The sequence below is a fragment of the Podarcis filfolensis genome, assembly GCF_964270895.1.
Source record: "Podarcis filfolensis genome assembly, chromosome: 8".
Lineage (NCBI taxonomy): Eukaryota > Metazoa > Chordata > Lepidosauria > Squamata > Lacertidae > Podarcis > Podarcis filfolensis.
This window is the reverse complement of record NC_139611.1, coordinates 66490799-66509371: the sequence shown is the minus strand read 5'-3', so window position 1 is coordinate 66509371 and position 18573 is coordinate 66490799. Positions and strand designations below refer to the sequence as shown.

At 47.9% G+C, this 18573-nt stretch overlaps 1 protein-coding gene across 7 annotated transcripts in view; it reads left to right on the top strand.

Annotated features, from left to right (window-relative positions):
* The window catches only part of LOC310768993 (mitochondrial peptide methionine sulfoxide reductase-like), a 49483-nt gene extending 32742 nt beyond the window's left edge, over nt 1–16741 (top strand). For all 7 annotated transcript variants that reach the window (XM_083628010.1, XM_083628007.1, XM_083628011.1 and 4 more), the window contains 2 exons: nt 5116–5222; nt 14366–16741. In XM_083628010.1, coding sequence (XP_083484136.1) covers nt 5116–5222; nt 14366–14524 — 266 coding nt within the window. In that variant the 3' untranslated portion in view covers nt 14525–16741. The remainder of the gene's footprint in view (nt 1–5115; nt 5223–14365) is intronic.
* Nucleotides 16742–18573: the final 1832 nt, after the last annotated feature.

Sequence of the window (18573 nt, the reverse complement as noted above, 5' to 3'; positions counted from 1 at the left end):
CATTTATATCCCGCTCTTCCTCCCCAAGGAGATGTGTGCGGGTGTGTGCACACAGATACATATATGCATTAATATGTATACACACATATACGGTGCTTTTTGTTGTTGTTACAGTAAGTGCCACACTTTTAACATTTTTTGGGGGGGGTGCTGGTACTACATACCTTTGAGTACCGCCAACGATATGATGATACGAGCATATGACATGACAAAGCTCACAGCTTATTACGGGGGAAGACAGGTTTGAACTCAGACAGAGCCACTGTTGGACTTTGCAAGTTTGGAGAAGGTTACTCCACACCCCGGCATCTCATTATGGTCCCTTGTGACACCTGTCCACCACCTAACCACTAGGCAACACTGCCTCCAGCTTTGCTGATTCATCAGGGAACTTAGGAAGCTGCCTTATACGGAATTAGATCATTGGTCCGTCTAGCTCAGTATTGACTACACCGGTGTTTTTCAATCTCGGGGTACCCAGTGTGGGTGGACTACAGTTCCCATCATCCTTTATTTACCATTGCGCTAAGCAGACTGTGGATGATGGGAATTGTAGTCTGCCCACATCTAGGGACCCAAGGTTAGAATTGTAGCATTGTAGAGTTGGAAGGGACCCTGAGGGTCATTTAATTCAACCCCCTGCAAACATAGGAATCTCAACTGAGGCTGCAGAACACTGCTCTACACTGAGAGGCAGCAGCTCTCCAGGGTTTCGGGCTTCCATGTTTATCTGTGATTCTCACAAAGCCTGCATTTAAACACATATTTTTGAATGTATTTTATGTCACATTTTGAAGTCATTTTGCTATGTTTTTTTGAGTTAAGAATTGCCTTGCAAAATTCAGAGCAGTATGAAATTCCCACTTGCCCGAAAAAGCTACATTCTGATCCACGCATTAGTTTAGGAAGTGCAAATGAGGTCACTTTTTTGTGCAGTATCAGGATTTGCAAAAAAATGAATTCTTCAAGCAGCCGTCAGCATAAGAATGACTGATGTGTCCCTTAAGACATGTCTTAATAAATCCTTGGCCATGAGGCCTAGGACGCTTTGGATACTCATTTAAAGCTAAAACAAGTAAAAACATTCAAATACTTCTGCAACCCATCATCATAATTCAGCAAATAAAATATTCTCCTTGAAAAACTGCATCAGATTAGCTGACCCAATTAAAGTACCAGCTGATTTTTTAAAAAATGTTGGCAGTTAAAACAGAAAAAAAACCTGCTTAAAAGTCTGGAAGGAAAGAAATGGCTTTGTTTGGTGCCAAAAAGAATTGCAAAGTGGGTGCCCAGCGATCCTCTTTAAGGAGAGCATTCCACAAGCATGGGGCTACTACTGAAAAGACCCCTCTGCTTTTGCCACCCCCCAGATCTCAGCATGAACGGTACCTGGAGGATAGTTTCAATGAGGTGTCCAGGCTCTCTCGATATTCCACAGCCAGGCGGGCCCCGGCGGGCCCTCTTATAGCAGCAGCAGGCTCTGGTGGGCCTTTTGGAGGGTGAGACAGGCCCCTTCAGTCCTCGTCCCACCGTGTGTCTCACACACATGCTGTCCCCCCCCCCCACCACCAGCCTTGGGCGGTACCCAGGATGCCTGGTGTCCATGGATGACCTTAGGGCCTGGATAGCTTATATGGAGAGAATCTCTCCATTGGGTATTGGGCCCTCATGCTGTGTTAAGACACCACCTTGAATATGGCCTGGGAATGTAATGGCAACCAGTGAAATCAAAGGCAGGCACAATATGTTCCTGTTGCCTAATCCCTGTGGGTTTACCTCGCTTGCCTAGGCAGATCTGTGCAGTAGCATCCTGGAAACGGCAACACTGGTCCATGCAAACTGCCAGCTGATGGCTCCTTCCTCATGGAAGCTGTTTTGTAGGAGCGAGTCCAGCTCCTTAGTCCAGAGCTATAAGCACACACCAGGAATACCATTGTTACATAATAAGAGCTGTGCTGGATCAAGCCAAAGGCCAGTCTTGCTCAGCAGCGTCTTCTCACTGGGTCCAACCAGATGCCTGCAGGAAGCCTACAAGCAGCAGCAACTTCCCCCCACACACACACTTCTGGTATCTGGTGACCAGGATTCAGATCTCCTCTGCCAGTGGAAGTCAAACAGAGCCATGGAGGCTAATAGACATCAATAGCCTTGCCTTCCATGGATTTGTCTAATCGTCCTTTAAAGCCACTCAAGACTGAGGTCATCACTGTGTCTTGTGAGAGCCAATTCCATAATTTAACTCTGTGCCTTGTGACAAAGTATTTTCTTTTATCTATCCTGGCTCCTCAAAACACATTCAGCTTTGTTGGTTGCCCCTGAATTCTGGTGTTATAAGAATTCTCCCCATCGTGCATCAATTTATTCATCTTTTGCATGTCCCCTCCTACTTGCCTTTTCTCTCTCAACTAAAAAGACCCCAGTGTTGCAACCTCTCAAGTCACTTCAGTTCTTCGATCATTTTGGTTGCTCTTTCCTGAACCTTTTCTAGCTCTACAATATCCCTTTTTTAAAAAAAAACAACAACTTTTGTTTAGAACTATGTATGGGTAGAAAAACAAATCCTAATTGTATATATTCTTACTAGAGCAAGAATAGCGTTTGCAAAACTTGGAGAAGGAATTTGAGCCCCAACAGCATTGGGATCAAACTTCAAATCGTTAAATTGCCTATATGTATGTGTGTGTGTGAAATTATAGATTAAATTGGCTCAGCAGGGACTCAGTAAATCAGTTTATAAGGCTAAATTTGGCTTTAAAAGAAGAATTATATGATACTGTGATAACGGGAAAGGTTGGGGTGTTAAATTTTTTAGTTAAAATCTATGAAAAAGAAGAATGATACTGTGTAAATAGTTGCCAAGTAGTGATTTTTGTCATACGATTATTTTTTTTAAACCCGCTTTTTCCCTACCATGAGCAATTTTACAGACCATTGCCATGTCCTTAAGGAGGAGTACCATGAAGAGGACTTCAGGGGATTAAAAAATAATAATTTACAAGTTGTGTGTCTCTGCTTCTCAATTTGTATTGTGTTATTTTATGCACTGTGACTTGCTGCTATTTTTATTGCTTATAGTCTAGAAGTTATTTATTGTAATTGTGAAAAGTGAATTTCTGTTTAACTATTTTTTGGGGGGCTAATATTTAATTTTACTGCATACTCTTATATCCTAATGGATTATTGAATATTACTCATATCAAATAAAGCAATATGAGTTGTTTATTTTAAACCTATGTTTTTATTATGATGTTTCTGCATTGGATCGGAGGTGTGCACTCTTTGTTGCTTCTTTAGCTTGTAAAACCGCCTCGCACACAGTCGTACAGAAAGGCAGTGTATGAATTACAAGTGAAATGGAAGTGAAATGAAATGTCCTTCTTTATTGGCCTGCTGTGTCCCTGGTCCAGATAGGCCAGGCATAGGCAAACTCGGCCCTCCAGATGTTTTGGGATTACAGCTCCCATCATCCCTGACCACTGGTCCTGTTAGCTAGGGATCATGGGAGTTGTAGGCCAAAACATCTGGAGGGCCGCAGGTTGGGGATGCCTGATCTATTTGATATTCCTCCATTGAACTTGGTGACCCTCAGGGTCCCTTCCAACCCTACAATTCTGTGACAGTTTGGTACCCAGAAGACTGGGGCCCCATCTCCTGCCGACTGGAAAACCAGTCGCCTGGGACACTTCTGCATTCCAGAGGTCAACCAGGCAAGAACAGGCATAGGACTCAAAAGTAGAGGTGGGGACCTCTAGAGTTGTTGGGACTCTCAACTTCCATCAGCTCCCATCATCCCTGACCACTGGTCATGTTAGCCAGGGATGATGGGAGTTGTAGCCCCAAAACACCTGGAGGGCTGAGTTTGCCTATGTCTCAGATAGGCAAGGGCTGTAACTGAGTGTTAGAGAGCATCTGCTTTACATGGAGAACGTCGCAAGTTCAATTCCCAGCATCTCCAGGTAGGCCTGAAACCCTGGAGAGCTGCTGCCTCTCCATGTAGACAGTACTGAGATGGACAGAGCAGTAGCAGCATCCTCGTTCCAGCACACCACAAGAGTCCTTCTCTGCCCCATCTCTGGTAACATTGACGTCTCCTGTTTGGTGCTCCCTTCAGGCACTGCTTTCTCCCTGGGCTCCGTTCTCTGTGTTCCAGATGAGGGCTTCGTAATATATTCACATTACGCAGACACAGGATTGGCTGGGCTGACAAGTCACACAGCGGGCACAGTGGATTTGTTGTGCCTAGGTGATTAACAGCCTTTCCCATGAGAGGAATAGCAATCGTTTGCTTGTGGCTGGGAGGCAGAGGGGGCAGGGGGAAAGTGCGTCTGCATGGATACATGGGGGCAGGCCAGGGTTTGGTGACGGCGGTCAGCCGGGGGAAGAGCACCACTCAATGGGAGAGTATGCCTTTGGTTGGCTGAAGGTCTCAGGTTGAAGAGGAACAGTAGGCCAGCCTTCTCTAACCTGGCATCCTCCAGATGTGGTTGGACTCCAACTCCCATCATTCCTTACTAGTGGTGATTCTGGCTAGGGCTGATGAGACCTGGAGTTCCACAACATCTGGAGAGCATCTGGGTAGAGAAAGCTGCTGTAGAGAATCCTGGGCTAGATGAACCAATAATCTCATTCCACCATCCCTGACAAGTGACCATTCTGACTGTGGCTGATGGGAGGGTACCACAATGGCTGCCCTGGCTTATACCCGCAGACTCAATAGTTGGCGGAACGTGCAGAACTCCAGTTTTTATTTTTTTATTTTTTAAAAAATATTTATTGAAGTTTTACAAAAACAAATATGCAAGAACACATAATAAAAGAAAAAAGAAAAATAAAGATACAACATACTAAAACACAGAAAAAATAAGAAAAGTTAAAAACAATTCCATTTTTCATAACTTAAAACTCATTTGCTTGTTTCTTTGACCTCCTCACACCTCCCCTTCTTGTATTCCCATTTAAATAATCAAATCAGCAAATCCTTACCCTCTTTCATTTATCTTAATTCTATATCTTAACATTTTATAACTCTGTATTTTCATCCAGTTTTTACCAGTTGCTGCCGAACGGGTGGCCGCCTTGCAAGCCTGCTCCCTTTAACAACCGCTTTCTTTCCAGGCATGAAGCAGTACGAAGACGTCGGCACCCAGTATCGTTCAGCCATCTATCCCATTGGAGCTGAGCAGCTGGAATCTGCCCTGAGATCGAAGGAGATGTATGAGCAGGTATGGGCATTTGGATGGGGGAAGGTTGGAGGGTAAGGACACCTTAAGTTGCCTTGTGTGATCGGTCCTTTTCGCCCCCGTGTTAGCACCCTAAGGTCTGAGACTAGGACCTGGGTAGCCCATGTGGTGGTCATCTGCAGCTCCCATCAGCCTCAACCAGCATGGCCACTGGTCAGGGATCATGGAAGCTGTAGTCCAGCTACATCTGGAGGGGCTACTCCTGGGTTAGGTTCTTTTGCAGCCCAGCTATCTGACATCTTTCAGCTAGAGATGCCTGGGACTGAACCCAGGACTTGCGGTATGCAAAACGTGTCCCACTATTGTACCGCTGTGCTGTTACTCCTTGAGTCTGGTGCTAATGAAGAAACCTGCTTAACAGCGGTTGTGCCCCATAACCCTAAAAAAAAGAGCTCAGCAGCTATTCTGCAGCCATAAAGCAAACCTGAGGATGTATCTCATTTATGATCAAGGACTTTGTATATGCCAGTGCAGAAGCCCATTCAAGTGCAAAGTAAGATCTTGGTTTCAACACCCATCTTGCTTGCTTGCAATTATAATTGTGAAGGTGGCCTTAAAAGTGTGTGGGAAGGGAAGTTAGTGGAGCCTTCAAGACATTCATCCCTGTGAAAAGTTCTCCGTCTTTGGCCACTTCCTGATACACATCAACACAGCTGCCTCTGTGGCAGATTGTCGAGGTGGTAATAATAATAATAATAATAATCATCATCATCATCATTATAATTTGTAATATCTTCCTGCAAAGGACTGCCATTGCCCCACACTGAACTGCCAATGCATGCATTCACTGGCTTCCTTTGAGCTTTGAGGCCCTGGGCCAAATGTGCCGACCCACACCCCGATTGGCCCTGGTTATGCTGGCTGGGGCTGCTGGGACCTGGAGTTCAAAAACTCTACAGGGCATCAGGTCGGGGAAGGCTGCCTTGAACGGTCTGTGTCCTTGACTATCCCGGGAAAACATACTTCCTATCCAAACTGCCAGGAGACTTCAGATCAGCAAATAAAGCCCTGCTGAGAGAACCATCGGGTGCAGAAGCTAGGCTGGCTGCTGTAAGAAGCAGCATCTTCTCTGCAGGGGTCCTGGACCACAATTCCCATCGTCCCTGACCACTGGTCCTGCTGGCAAGGGATGATGGGAGTTGTAGTCCAAAAACAGCTTCAGACCCAAGTTTGGGAAACCCTGCTCTGGAAGCTTGCGAATGTCCATCTGTTGTCTTTTCAGGAGGCAGGGGAAGAGGTTTCTCTTTTGCTGTGCCTTTGAGGGGCGGGTAGCAAAGCTCCTGTTAGCAGGATCCTGGTGCTGGGATCCGCGCCCCCCCCCCATGGCTTGCTTGCTTGTTAATATTGCTTAATATTTTAATCCTTATGTAGGTTGATGTTGCCACCTGTTTTGGAAATGGGTGTTGAAAGGTGGTTTATAAAATCCCCTAAATAAAAGGGTCCCAGGGGAGATATTTGCCCACTGTTTCGTTGCTGACATTTTCATAGGACCTGAGATACCAATGGGGCTTTTGGGGACGGACGGACACACACACACACACACACACACACACACACACACACACACGCCTTGTTTCTTTGCCCTCCGGTGAATAGGACTTGCCCTCTGAGCCATGCCCACAACGAAGGCAGGGGGGAGTGCATGCAGATAATTGCTCCTCCAAGGCCATATGTGTACTATGGGCTGGAAAAGAGGGGTTGCGCCGGGGGCGGGGAGAGAGAATATGTTGGTTTCCTTGGCAACTTGCCACCGCGGCAATTGGCAGCTAGGGTGCAAAGGTCAGCGGCACAGGCAGGTGTAGCCTCTCCACCCACCGCCCCTTTCAATGTGATTCATTGCCGTAAGCCGTTTGCCCCCCCCCCCCCGGCCGCCATTGCAGAGGCAATTAAGGGCAACCCTGCTTGGAATCGGCACGTGCTGGGCAGACGTCGGCGTGCGCCTGAACCGGGGGTGGGGGGGTGGGGAGGTGTGCGAGGATAGATGGGCCACAGGGTGTTGGTGAGGAGGTTGTTGTAGGCAGAGCTGGTTGAACAGCAGCCTCTGGTAAGGAAAGAAGCTCCACATTTGCAGGCTGTTGGGAAGAGGTGAGATCAAGGGCAACATGGATGACTTTGGGAAGCTTCCCTCTTCCTAGGTGGAGCCACAGTGAGATGCTTCTGACTGTGGATGGACAAATCGGTCAATTTCAGTTTCTCTAATATTTTCAGTCTTAAGGTCTGTTCTCCACATATACACATCAGCTTGCAAATTCTAGTTTAATGTCCTCTTGGGTAGGCAAACTAAGGCCCAGGGGCCAGATCTGGCCCAATCGCCTTCTAAATCTGACTCGCAGATGATCCGGGAATCAGTGTGTTTTTACATGAGTAGAATGTGTGCTTTTATTTAAATGCATCTCTGGGTTTTGTGGGGCATAGGAATTTGTTCATTTCCACACCCCCCCCCCAAGTTTAGTCTGGCCCTCCACAAGGTCTAAGCGACAGTGGACCAGCCCCCTGCTGAAAAAGTTTGCTGACCCCTGTCCTAAATATTCACATTTTTGTGTGCGGTTTTGCCAAACATGCACATCTTTTCAAACAGGTTTTCCCTAATACGATGCATCTTTGATCCCCCGCATCTCCAGGTAGAAGGGAGAGACCCTCGCCTGAAATCCTGGCAAGCCTATGCTCCTAAGTCATAGCTGTCAACTTTTCCCTTTTCTTGCGAGGAATCCTATTTGGAATAAGGGAATTTCCCTTTAAAAAAGGAAATCGTTGACAGCTATGTCCTAAGTGCCAATGGGCTGCATCGAGTTAACCCTAGCTATAATAGGTTGGTTACTCTTCCATGCATCCAGAATATCTTCTTTTTTCACGTGTGTGTTTGTATGTATGTGTCTCTGGCTACTCGGAGCATAACTTTGAGACCAGAAACTGTCTCCGTCTTGGTGATCCCAAATATGACATGTCGCTCAGCTCTGCACTGATGGCAGGTTTGCTTCCAACAGCCCATTAGTCATGCTAAGATATACCCCACCAGGGAGAAAATATTCAATAGCCCCCATCCCAGAGGGTAGTGGGACAGCATGCTGCCTCTAGGAACAATCTGTTATTTATATATTCTGTTCTCTGCGGAGCCTAAATACTAGGCACTTTGCTCCCTGCTCCCTGGAGGGGCCCCTAGAGCTTTGCTCATCTGAGGCCTGCATGTGGCAGAAGACACATCTTAGCATTTATTAATAGCTCCAAGGGCAGGGAGCCTACTTGCTGTCCAGGGCCACCTGGGATCCTGTCTCAATAGCATTGCCTTTTCCTACGGGGGCGCCTTCCCAACCCTGCTCTCATTTGCTTACTTAAGACCATCTTTATGCCGCTTAATATACCAATAAAATTAAATAAAATTCTAAAGCGTTGTACTGCGAATTAAAACACACATACGCACATGTCTTTCCAAAATTTACAATGAAAGCATCGTTACAAGCCACTAGGAATATCAGTAAAAAAAAAAAAAGTACAGAAAAGCAATAGAGCTTTCAAGCTTTCAGAGAAAATGCTTTTGGAGGTTGGAGCAGGAGGTGTGTCTTCAGAAGATGACCAAAGCAGGTAACTGATGCTGATGACAGAGGCAGCAGCATGGAGGCAGGATCTGTGTTTCCCGTTGGCAGCTGATTGGGTGATCACAGCTGGAAAAAGACATGGATCTTGAACCTTTAAGTGGTTGGGCATAAAGGGGGCACGAAAACCTCTTGCTTCCACCAGCCAATCTTGTTTGGCTTTGGGGTAAAGATGCAAGATATACGTGTTCATACACCCCCCACGCATCTATGCGCCCCCACAGCCACATGGTTGCTTGGGTGTCTGAACCAGTGGTGCGTTATGCTGTGGAGAGTGCTTAATTGTACAAGGGCTTATGGCAGTCATTTATATGCTGCTCCTTTACTCTCTATAAAGCAGGGGTCAGCAAACATTTTCAGCAGGGGGTCGGTCCACTGTCCCTCAGACCTTGGGGGGGGGGGCGGACTATATTTTGAAGGGGGGAAAATGAATGAATGCCTATGCCCCACAAATAACCCAGAGATGCATTTTAAATAAAAGGACACATTCTACTCATGTAAAAACATGCCTAGTCCCAGATGGTCCGCGGGCCGGATTTAGAAGGCTATGGGGCCGGATCCGGCCCCCAGGCCTTAGTTTGCCTACCCATGCTATAAAGGGCCTCTCTTCAGCAATCTTTGCTGGTGGCTGGTAAGAGATAAGTGGGTGGTGGACAGACCAGCAGCATTTTTAGCTGCCACCAGGAGCACTCAGGTGGGAATGGGAACTTTGCATAGGTTCAAAGGGTTGCTCTGGGATATTCCAGGATAGCGATAGTGATACACTCCCCCCCCCTCCAATTTAGGGTGTGTTCTGTGTAGGCTAAAATATGGATTGTTTGATTGGTGGATTTCAAGGCTTCTAAACTGATTGTGATACATAAATGCAGGCCCTGCATTCATGCCATTGGATACCAGTTGCTGGTGGGCATCCTTGAAGCATCTGATTGGCTCATGTGGGGAATGGAATGCTGACTAGCCAACTCTTTGATGTGGTCCAGTGGGGGGCTCTTCTTTTGAATCTGACCCTTTATAAGAAGGGTAGGGACCCTTGGCCTAATTCTTTTCAGAGGAGGAGTCTGGAGGGAGAGAAGAAAGGTTGCGGGGAGGGGGGATAGGAAAAAGGCAAACATGGGTGGAGTTATTGGGGTGGGGGCAGAAATGCTTCTGCAAGCATCTAGTTCAGGCTTGAGACAAGAGCAATTTGTCCTTTCCCTGGTAGCCCATGGGGTGGGGAGGAAGAACAGGCATGGGGGGGAGAAAACGGGTTGGGGGGGGGGAGAGAGAGAAGGTGGCAGAGAGAGAAACTCAGTGACACACAGAGAAAGTGGGTGGCAGAGTGAAAGACAAAAGGGGGGTGACACAGACAGAGAGGCGGTAGGGAGAGGCGGCGGCAGAGAGCCAGCAAGCAGACAGGGTGGATGTATCCACTTCTATTCATCTCCACCCGCTATCAGCATCCTGAAATGTGGCCCTCAAAGGTTCCCCAGCCCTTGTTTATGCTCTAGTGATGCTTGTATGGGAATGGATGCACCTCCCAAAGCAATCGCCGTAGCGCTGTAGAGAAAGCAGTGCTGGATGAGGGAAAGTTCCTGGGGGCTGGAGATCAAAGAGGTGAGCTTTTCAATTAGTTCCACCCATGCCCATCCTGCTAATAGAGAGAACAGGGGAGCGGGTGGGGGGAGGAGGAAGAAAATAAATTCCTTAGGATCTATGACCCCTGTAACATCCACAAGCACCCACATCACCCTGCACATTCTCTCTGTCTCTGCAAGCCTGCTTTCCGCTGCTCTATTCCCGCTGCAGCTTCTCTGCCAGCACCAGGCCCAGCTGGGTTCCAGTTAATTAACTGTGTTGTCTTATCGGCTCTCTTGCACGCACCATCCATGATGCCTGTGAATTAACTCTGCCTGCGATAAGCCTCATTGTTGTGAGCCCTGGAGAGCCATGCGCCTCCCTCCTCGCCTGCCTCCCTCTCAGCTGTTACGCACTCCCGCCCCCCCCCCACCCCGCCCAAAACATGTGCAGCCCAGTGTTGTTGGCTGGAAGCCCTCCAGAGTTGGCAGAGCCTTTGAAGTGGGCAGCATCCTTAATTGCATTTAAAGAGATGGCTGGGAAGCTGGGCTGCGTCCGCCCTCTCCCCCCCCTCCACGTTTCTCGTGATGCAGATCCCTCCCACCACTGCTGAAGACATCCATTGGCTTCTCCTCTCCCTCCTTACCATCACCTCCCTACGTGAAGGCCGCCAACCAGGAGGAGAGGGGGGAGCTGTACTTGGCACCAAGGCTTAAGAGGCTCGCTACCTCTATCGCTAAAGGGGAAAGGGTAGAGGAGATGCTGGAGGAAGCAGGCCAATCCCTCCTAAGCCCATTGGACGGAAGTAATTTGTTTTGACAGCGTCTGTCTCCTCCTACCTCCTTGCTTGAGAATTCGCCTAGAAATTTCAGTGCCGTTGAGCGTCTCCAAGCTTGACAGGGAGGCCCAAGACGGAAGTGGTGGGCAACGGATTGCCGCCGCCGCCGCCGTTCTGTGGTCTTGCGGCAGGCGGCGGCTGCGAGCTGCCTGCCATTTTAATTATCCACAATGGCATTTCTGGGAAATTTAAAATGGCGGCCAGCTGCGGTAAGCCCCAAATCCAGAGAGGGAAGGGAGCAATTTCAAAGCAGGCATCAACCCCAGTAGGCTCTGCTGGGGCATCAGAAGCTGCCCAAGGATGCAGAGTGGTAGTGCCAGCCATGGGTTTGAAGGCTGACTGAAACCTTCAGCTATTGCTCTGCCCAGGTGAAAGCAGGGCACAGAGCACCACCCTAAATTTGGCGCTGAAGAGTGAGTTAGGTTGCAAGGGCTGCCAGAAAGGTGATGGTGCTCTTCAGGCTCTCAGTGGACCCCTCCACCCTGAATTTGTCCAATCACCTTCTAAAGGAAAAGTGGTTGACCTGTGACCCCCACAGATATTGATGGAGTCCAGCTCCCATCCGCCTCAGCCTGACTGGGATGGTGGGATGTTGTTGTCTGGCAACATCTGGAGGGCCACAGGTTCCTCACCCCGTTCTAAAGCGATTGGAGTTACTGATCCTCACCTCATTTTGCCAAAGTCCGTCCTTCCCTATGCGTTCAAGGTGGTTTGCATTAAACTGACAAAAATACAGTGGTACCTTCAGGTTACATATGCTTCAGGTTACAGACGCTTCAGGTTACAGACTCCGCTAACCCAGAAATAGTACCTTGGGTTAAGAACTTTGCTTCAGGATGAGAACAGAAATCATGCGGCGGTGGAGCGGCAGTGGCAGCAGCAGGAGGCCCCATTCGCTAAAGTGGTACCTCAGGTTAAGAACAGTTTCAGGCTAAGAATGGACCTCCAGAACGAATTAAGTTCTTAACCCGAGGTACCACTGTATACAATGCAAAAATAATAATGTTAGTCTACAAGACCTTGATAGTTAAAACACAAATTTGTAATAAGATGGGACAGACATATATAAAAAAAAATTAGGCATTAATCCATTAAGCAATTCATCAAAACGTGCAATTTATAATTACTAGATCATAACATTTCCAGGCAACGTGAAAACATAAGTGACAGGCCGAGAAGTAACTCAATTAATGCAGATTGCAGGAGAATCAATCATGTAACAAATCCACAAGCCCAAAATTCACAGGAGCCACCGAGATTAAAAATGATATTAACTTAAGATTCCATGCACATACCCCAGCTGATTACATGTGCCATGATAGCCTCATCTTTCCTCTGTTCTCACCAGACCCCAACCTTGTGGCAGTGAGTTTCATTGACTGAAAATGTGTTCTGTGAACAACTTGTATCTTGTCTGCCCTCCATCTGCCACAGGGGCGGGAGACCCTCTCCAGACTCATTCCTTTCTGGACAACCTTCCAGGGCCACATGCCAGTGGGCGACCAGAGGCCAACACTGAGCAGAGCCTGCTGGATCAGGGCAATGGCCCATCTACTCCAGCATCCTCTTCTCAAGGTGGCAACCCAGATGCCTGTGAAGAACCCTCAAGCAGGACCTGAGCATGAAAGCCCTCTCCCCTCCCATGGTTTCGCGTAGCTGGTGTTCAGAAACATATAGCCTCCAACCATGGAGGCAGAACACAGCCATTGGACAGTCTCATCCTCCATGAATTTGCTCAGTCCTCTTGAAGCCATCCAAGTCGGTGGCCATCACTGCCTCCTGCAGGAGAATCAGGGACGTGGGTGGCACTGTGGTCTAAACCACTGAGCCTCTTGGGCTTGCTGATCAGAAGGTTGGCAGTTCGAATCCCCGCGACGAGGTGAGCTCCCGTTGCTCTGTCCGAGCTCCTGCCCACCTAGCAGTTCGAAAGCACGCCAGTGCAAGTAGATAAATAGGTACCGCTGCAGCGGGATGGTAAACGGCATTTCTGTGCGCTCTGGTTTCCATCATGGTGTTTTGTTGTGCCAGAAATGGTTTAAACGTGTGCTGACCATATGACCCAGAAAGCTGTTTGTGGACAGATGCTGGCTCCATTGGTCTGAAAGCGAGATGAGCGTCGCACCACATAGTTGCCTTTGACTGGACCTAACCCTCCAGGGGTCCTTTAACTTTATCTTTATCTTTTACCTGCAGGAGGAACAGTCTCCATGGTTTAATTATGCACTATGTGGAGTATTTTCTTTGGTCTCCCCAACATTCCGCTTCATTTGGTGCCCATAAGTTCTAAATTTTATAGCCTTCTATCCTGTCACCTTTTCCCTAAAGTCCTAAATGTGGCAACCTTTCTTCATAAGGGAGCCACTCCCATCCCCTTGACCATTTTGCCTGCTCTTTTGTCTCTTTTCCAGCTGTCCCATATCCTTTCTGAGCTGAGGCATCCAGAACTGTGCACAGTATTCCAAGTGCAGCCACCTTCACAGTCACGTGGGCCATAAACGTGTGTTCTTTTCATGCATGGTGAAATTAGCATAAGCATCTTGATATTTTATATCTCCAGCACCAAGCTTCCAAAATTTGACGGATGCTACGAAGGCGGCGGTGGCGTACACTTGTAACTAAAGATCTTGCAGGCAGGTGGAGGAAGGCCATACATAGCTCATTAGTAGAAGACATGCTTTGCAAGCAGAAGGTTTCAGGTTCCAGTACCCGGCATAGACTCATAGAGTTGGAAGAGACCTTGAGGATCATCTAGTCCAACCCTCTGCAAAGCAAGAATATGCAACTGCCCCATACAGGGATTGAACCTGCAACCTTAGTGTCCTCAGCACCACGCTCTAACCAACTGAGCTATCCAGGCATCTCCAGGCCTAGCTGAGAAAGATCCCCTTCTGAAATCCTAGAGGGTTGCTGTCAGTCAGTGTACTAGGCGATAGTGAGCTATGGCCCTGTGGATAATGGTTGAACTCCAAATCCCATCAGCCTCAGCCAGTACAGTCATTGGTCAGGGATGATGGGAGCTGTAGTCTTGACAACATCTAGAAGGGCACATGTTACCTATCCATGGTTTGTGTTTTGCTCTAACCATCCTGCTGGGAGTGCTAACTATCTGAATGTCTCTTCTGTTACTGTCGGTCCTTTGGCAGGAGCTGTCTAAGAAGCAAGGAGGACAGATAACGACTGAGATCCAGGAGGCCGGCAAGTTCTACTACGCTGAAGATTACCACCAGCAATACCTGCACAAAAACCCTGAGGGGTTTTGCGGCCTGAAAGGCACTGGGGTTGCCTGCCCCATTGGCAAATGAGAGCCCGCCTCCTCCAGAGGGGAGTGTTCTTGGGAACCATGGTGATTGGAATCCTTCAGCAGTTGCCATGGAAACCAATACAGCCTAGCATCCTCCTTAATTCAGCTGTAATTTAGCAATTGGGGCTGTCCTTTCCTTCCTTTGTGTTTGTGGGATGCTGCAAGATTTGGGGAAGGAGGCAGACAACGGCCAGCCTGCCAGGAGACCGTCCTGTGCCTTGGATAAGATACAGCTACCCACCTATACAGGCCTCACATAGGAAAGTGGTGCCTTCTTCCTGGTTGCGGCCTCTTCAGATGTCCAGTCCTGCCTCAGAGAGGGCCGATGCAGAAAGACGAGACTGCCATTGCTCTGAGGCTGTGTTCACACTGAGGCATTAACACATGCGTCGCACCTTGGTTGTCCGCACACAAGTGCCTCCAATTTTCTCTGCAGATGTTTCCCATCCACAACAGTTGGGCACCGCTAGCTGGGTTGTATTGGGGCTGTGTGTTGTTCTCTATGCCCTTCCATTAGCACTGCCATCACTTCTGGACTCCTGTGGTTTTTTAAAAATAAATACATTATTGGAACTAACTGGGCCAGTTACCTATTGAAACCCTTCTGTATGCAGAGTCATCAGCATTTGGCTAGTGAAAATTGGGCTAGAGAGCAGACTTTGTACCAGTTGCCATTGCCCACACAGAGGTGCTTGCAGCTAAGAAAGCAATAAAGTTGTTTATTGTAGGAAATCTGTAACTTGGATAGAAAATTTACTAGTCTAGAGATGAACGAGGCAGCCATACCTGGTTCTTTGTTATCTTGAGGTTCAAGTAGAAGAAGGAAGAGGAAGTTGTAAGCAGGATGTAACCTGAGAACATCAGTCTAACATCAAAGAGAGAGAGAGAGGTCAGCTCAAGAGGTTAAAGGTGCAGGGATAGTTTGGGAATCTGGAAGTCCATAACATTGTCTGTTTTAACCCATGCAAAACCCCTCTTCTGCAAGCTGAGTTGCACCCAGACTTGAAACATGGATGTATGTGTGTATTGTGCATGATTTCACCAACAGCCTGCTAAGGAGCAGCCCTCCAGAGGGGCAGAGAGAGGGAAAGGGTGGATGTCCTTGGCACAGTGCTCACAATCCCATTGGCCCTCACCAGTAAGAAGCCATTTTCAGCTCTTCTGGAGACAACCGAGACAGCCTGCAATGTAAGTAGGTGGTTGTAGGCAGCGGAAAAAACCAATTACAGTGCAGTTGTGTTTAAAGAAGCTCTTGACTCTTACCAAAAGTTGTCGGGAGAACTACTGGAAGACAGACAAGAGCCATAGAGGAAGCAAAGGATGTAGAAGCGGGAAAGGGATTTCCCCCCCCAAAAAAAGTTCTGACATGCCAACCCACAAAAACAGCCCCACTACAGTGTGTCCAGCTCACTGATGGCAGTGAGGTAGGCTTATTTCCCCTTTTCGTATTGTCCCAGGGACTCTTAACTGAATGCTCAAAAGGAGGCTGTCATGTGGATGATGGGCCAAAAATTCAGGTTCCAGGAGTTTCAGACACATGTTAATTGCTACTGTGGTCAAGCCTGGAGAGTTTCGGCAATGGTTTTTGCATCAAATACTATCTCTCCTGTGCTTTCCTTTGTAGCGTTCTCTTTAGGTCACCGTGACTTAGAGAGGCTGCCTAGCACTATGAAATATTATTCAGGATTTTCCACATCTGTGACCTGTGACTAAAGCCAAGACCTTGTTTTCTCCCTCCGCTGTGTCTTATGGGCACACAACAGGCCAGCTGCTACTGAACGCAGCTATGCAGCTCCTTCCTCATTTCACCAATCTGCAGCGAGAGACAGCTGGCCTGTGTCTCTCCTTCCCATTCTTTCTACCCATTGGCTGTGGCAGGCTATGCCACACCCACAGGGCTCTGATTGGCTCCTCTCTGCTCCTGCCCCCTGACTGGCCACGGGACCATTTATAACGCCGCTCTGTTTTCAAGGTGCATTTCACAGCCCAATGGTTAATGGCGATGGGAGTTGTAGTCCACCCACATCTAGGGACCCGAGGTTGAAGAAATGGCAATAGATCACAAATCAACTGCTTAAATGTCATCAGTGCGTGTAGTGGGATTGAGAGAAGAGTCACTCTCAAAGATTAGCTATTAGCATTGTTTGTGTGTGTTGGGGGACGGGACTCATAGTATTTCCATCTTTTGGAAGTGCCCTCTCCCCTCTGATGTTCATGGTGGTACGTACCGATGTAGGCTCTTCTCTGTGTTGCATCAAGTCACTGAATTCAAAGTAGATCACAACTGGGGGAAAACATTCCTGCTTCGGCACCCTCCAAAACACCATAGTGTAATGCTGCTAGCAACACAGGCCCTTTTTTCAAGTTGCTACAGCTTCCAGAAGAATTGAGGGGGAAGGGGAGAAGTGGAGCAGTAGCTTATCTGCATATGCTAATTGTACTGTTCCAGTGACTGGCGGTGCTTTAAAAAAAAAGCACCAGCCAGGCAGCTGTAAAGCAATCCATGTGTCAACATATACAGTGATAAATGCATTTAGTGGGGGAAAGCATGTGTTGTGGGGGGTGGGGAGGGGATATATCTAAGGCTGCAACCCTACATAAATTTACATGGGAGCCACATTTAATTCCCATGTGTCTGACATGCAAAGGATTGGGTTACATGGAAGCATGCACCCACACCCGTTTTAGAACATGGAAAGAATTGAGGTGCACAGGATCCTGCCTTATAACCGAATCAGATGATTGGCCTATCTAACTCAGGTCTGTCTGCGCTGGCTGTCAGTGGCTCTGCGTTTTCAGACATGATTCTTTCCTAGCCGTACGTGGAGATGCTGGGGATTGAACCTAAATCCTTCTGCATGCAAAACGAACTGATCTGCCACTGAGTTAAGTAAGGCAGCTGTCTTCTATGCAGTTAACCCAAGCTCCACTGAGCATAGTGGGACTTGCTTCTGGGGGAACCTGCAAGGGGTTGTGTTGCACATCCCACTGAATTCAGTTTAACTCTTCCCCCCCCCCCACCTTAATGAAAAGCAGCCTTAGAAGGCTGTCCTTTAAAAATAATTAAACAAATAGAAGAAATACAGAACACTCTGGCATATCAGTATTTCAGTGTATGTTCCTGTATTTATTTAGCAAACTTATTTTTGTCCTGCCTCTCTGTTGGAAAAGGAGTCCAGAGTGCCAAGAATGATAACCCAGACTTTGTTTTTATTGTGCATTCATGACGATGTGCTCATGGTGGTATAAAGGGGAGCTGGTTATATCCTGTTCTTCTTCCAATACTGTTTCTGCCTTCAAAAGTTTTGGGGCTGCCCTCTTTTTTTCCCTGCCTTTGTAGCTGTGTTCCATGAGGCTGCCAGCAGGGGGAGCTGCGACATTAATCAGAGCGTGCTGCATGCACCAAAATAAAAATAAAAACGCATAACCAAATCAGCCTCTCCTGGTCAGCATGATCTGGCGACTGAGAATGAAAGAGAAAGAAGTAATCCATGCAAAGGAGAAAGGGGTTTTTCAGGCGGGACCTGATGCAAAAGTGAAATGGCTGATACGAAACGGGTTGGGGCCATAAACCACAAACACCTGATCTGTGACTGGTGCCCTTTGGGACACAAGGGGCAGAAGGCTCAGAGCCCAACAGTAGGTGACTCCAGAGCCAACTAAACCCTAGTTTTGTCCCATCCTCCCTGCTGAGTTCTACAAGGGCAACACTGAGATGGAGGAGGAGGAAGTTGGCCTCCTGGGCACAGTGAGGTTAGTGGGGCAGCACCCCATTTGCCCCTATGGCCTGGATAGCTCAGTCGGTTAGAGCGTGGTGCTGATAACGGCAAGGTTACAGGTTTGATCCCCATTTGGTGCAGCTGTATATTCCTCCATTGCAGGGGGTTGGACTTGATCCTTCCAATTCTACAATTCGACAGCTCTTGTTTAAGTGTTGCTGTGAAAGTGGCAGACCTTGGGGTCTCAAATTTCAGTGGTTCCCTGCACAACACCAAAACCCAGCACCCCCATACCTCTCACTTTCCATTCTGCATCATACTTGCGGTGCCC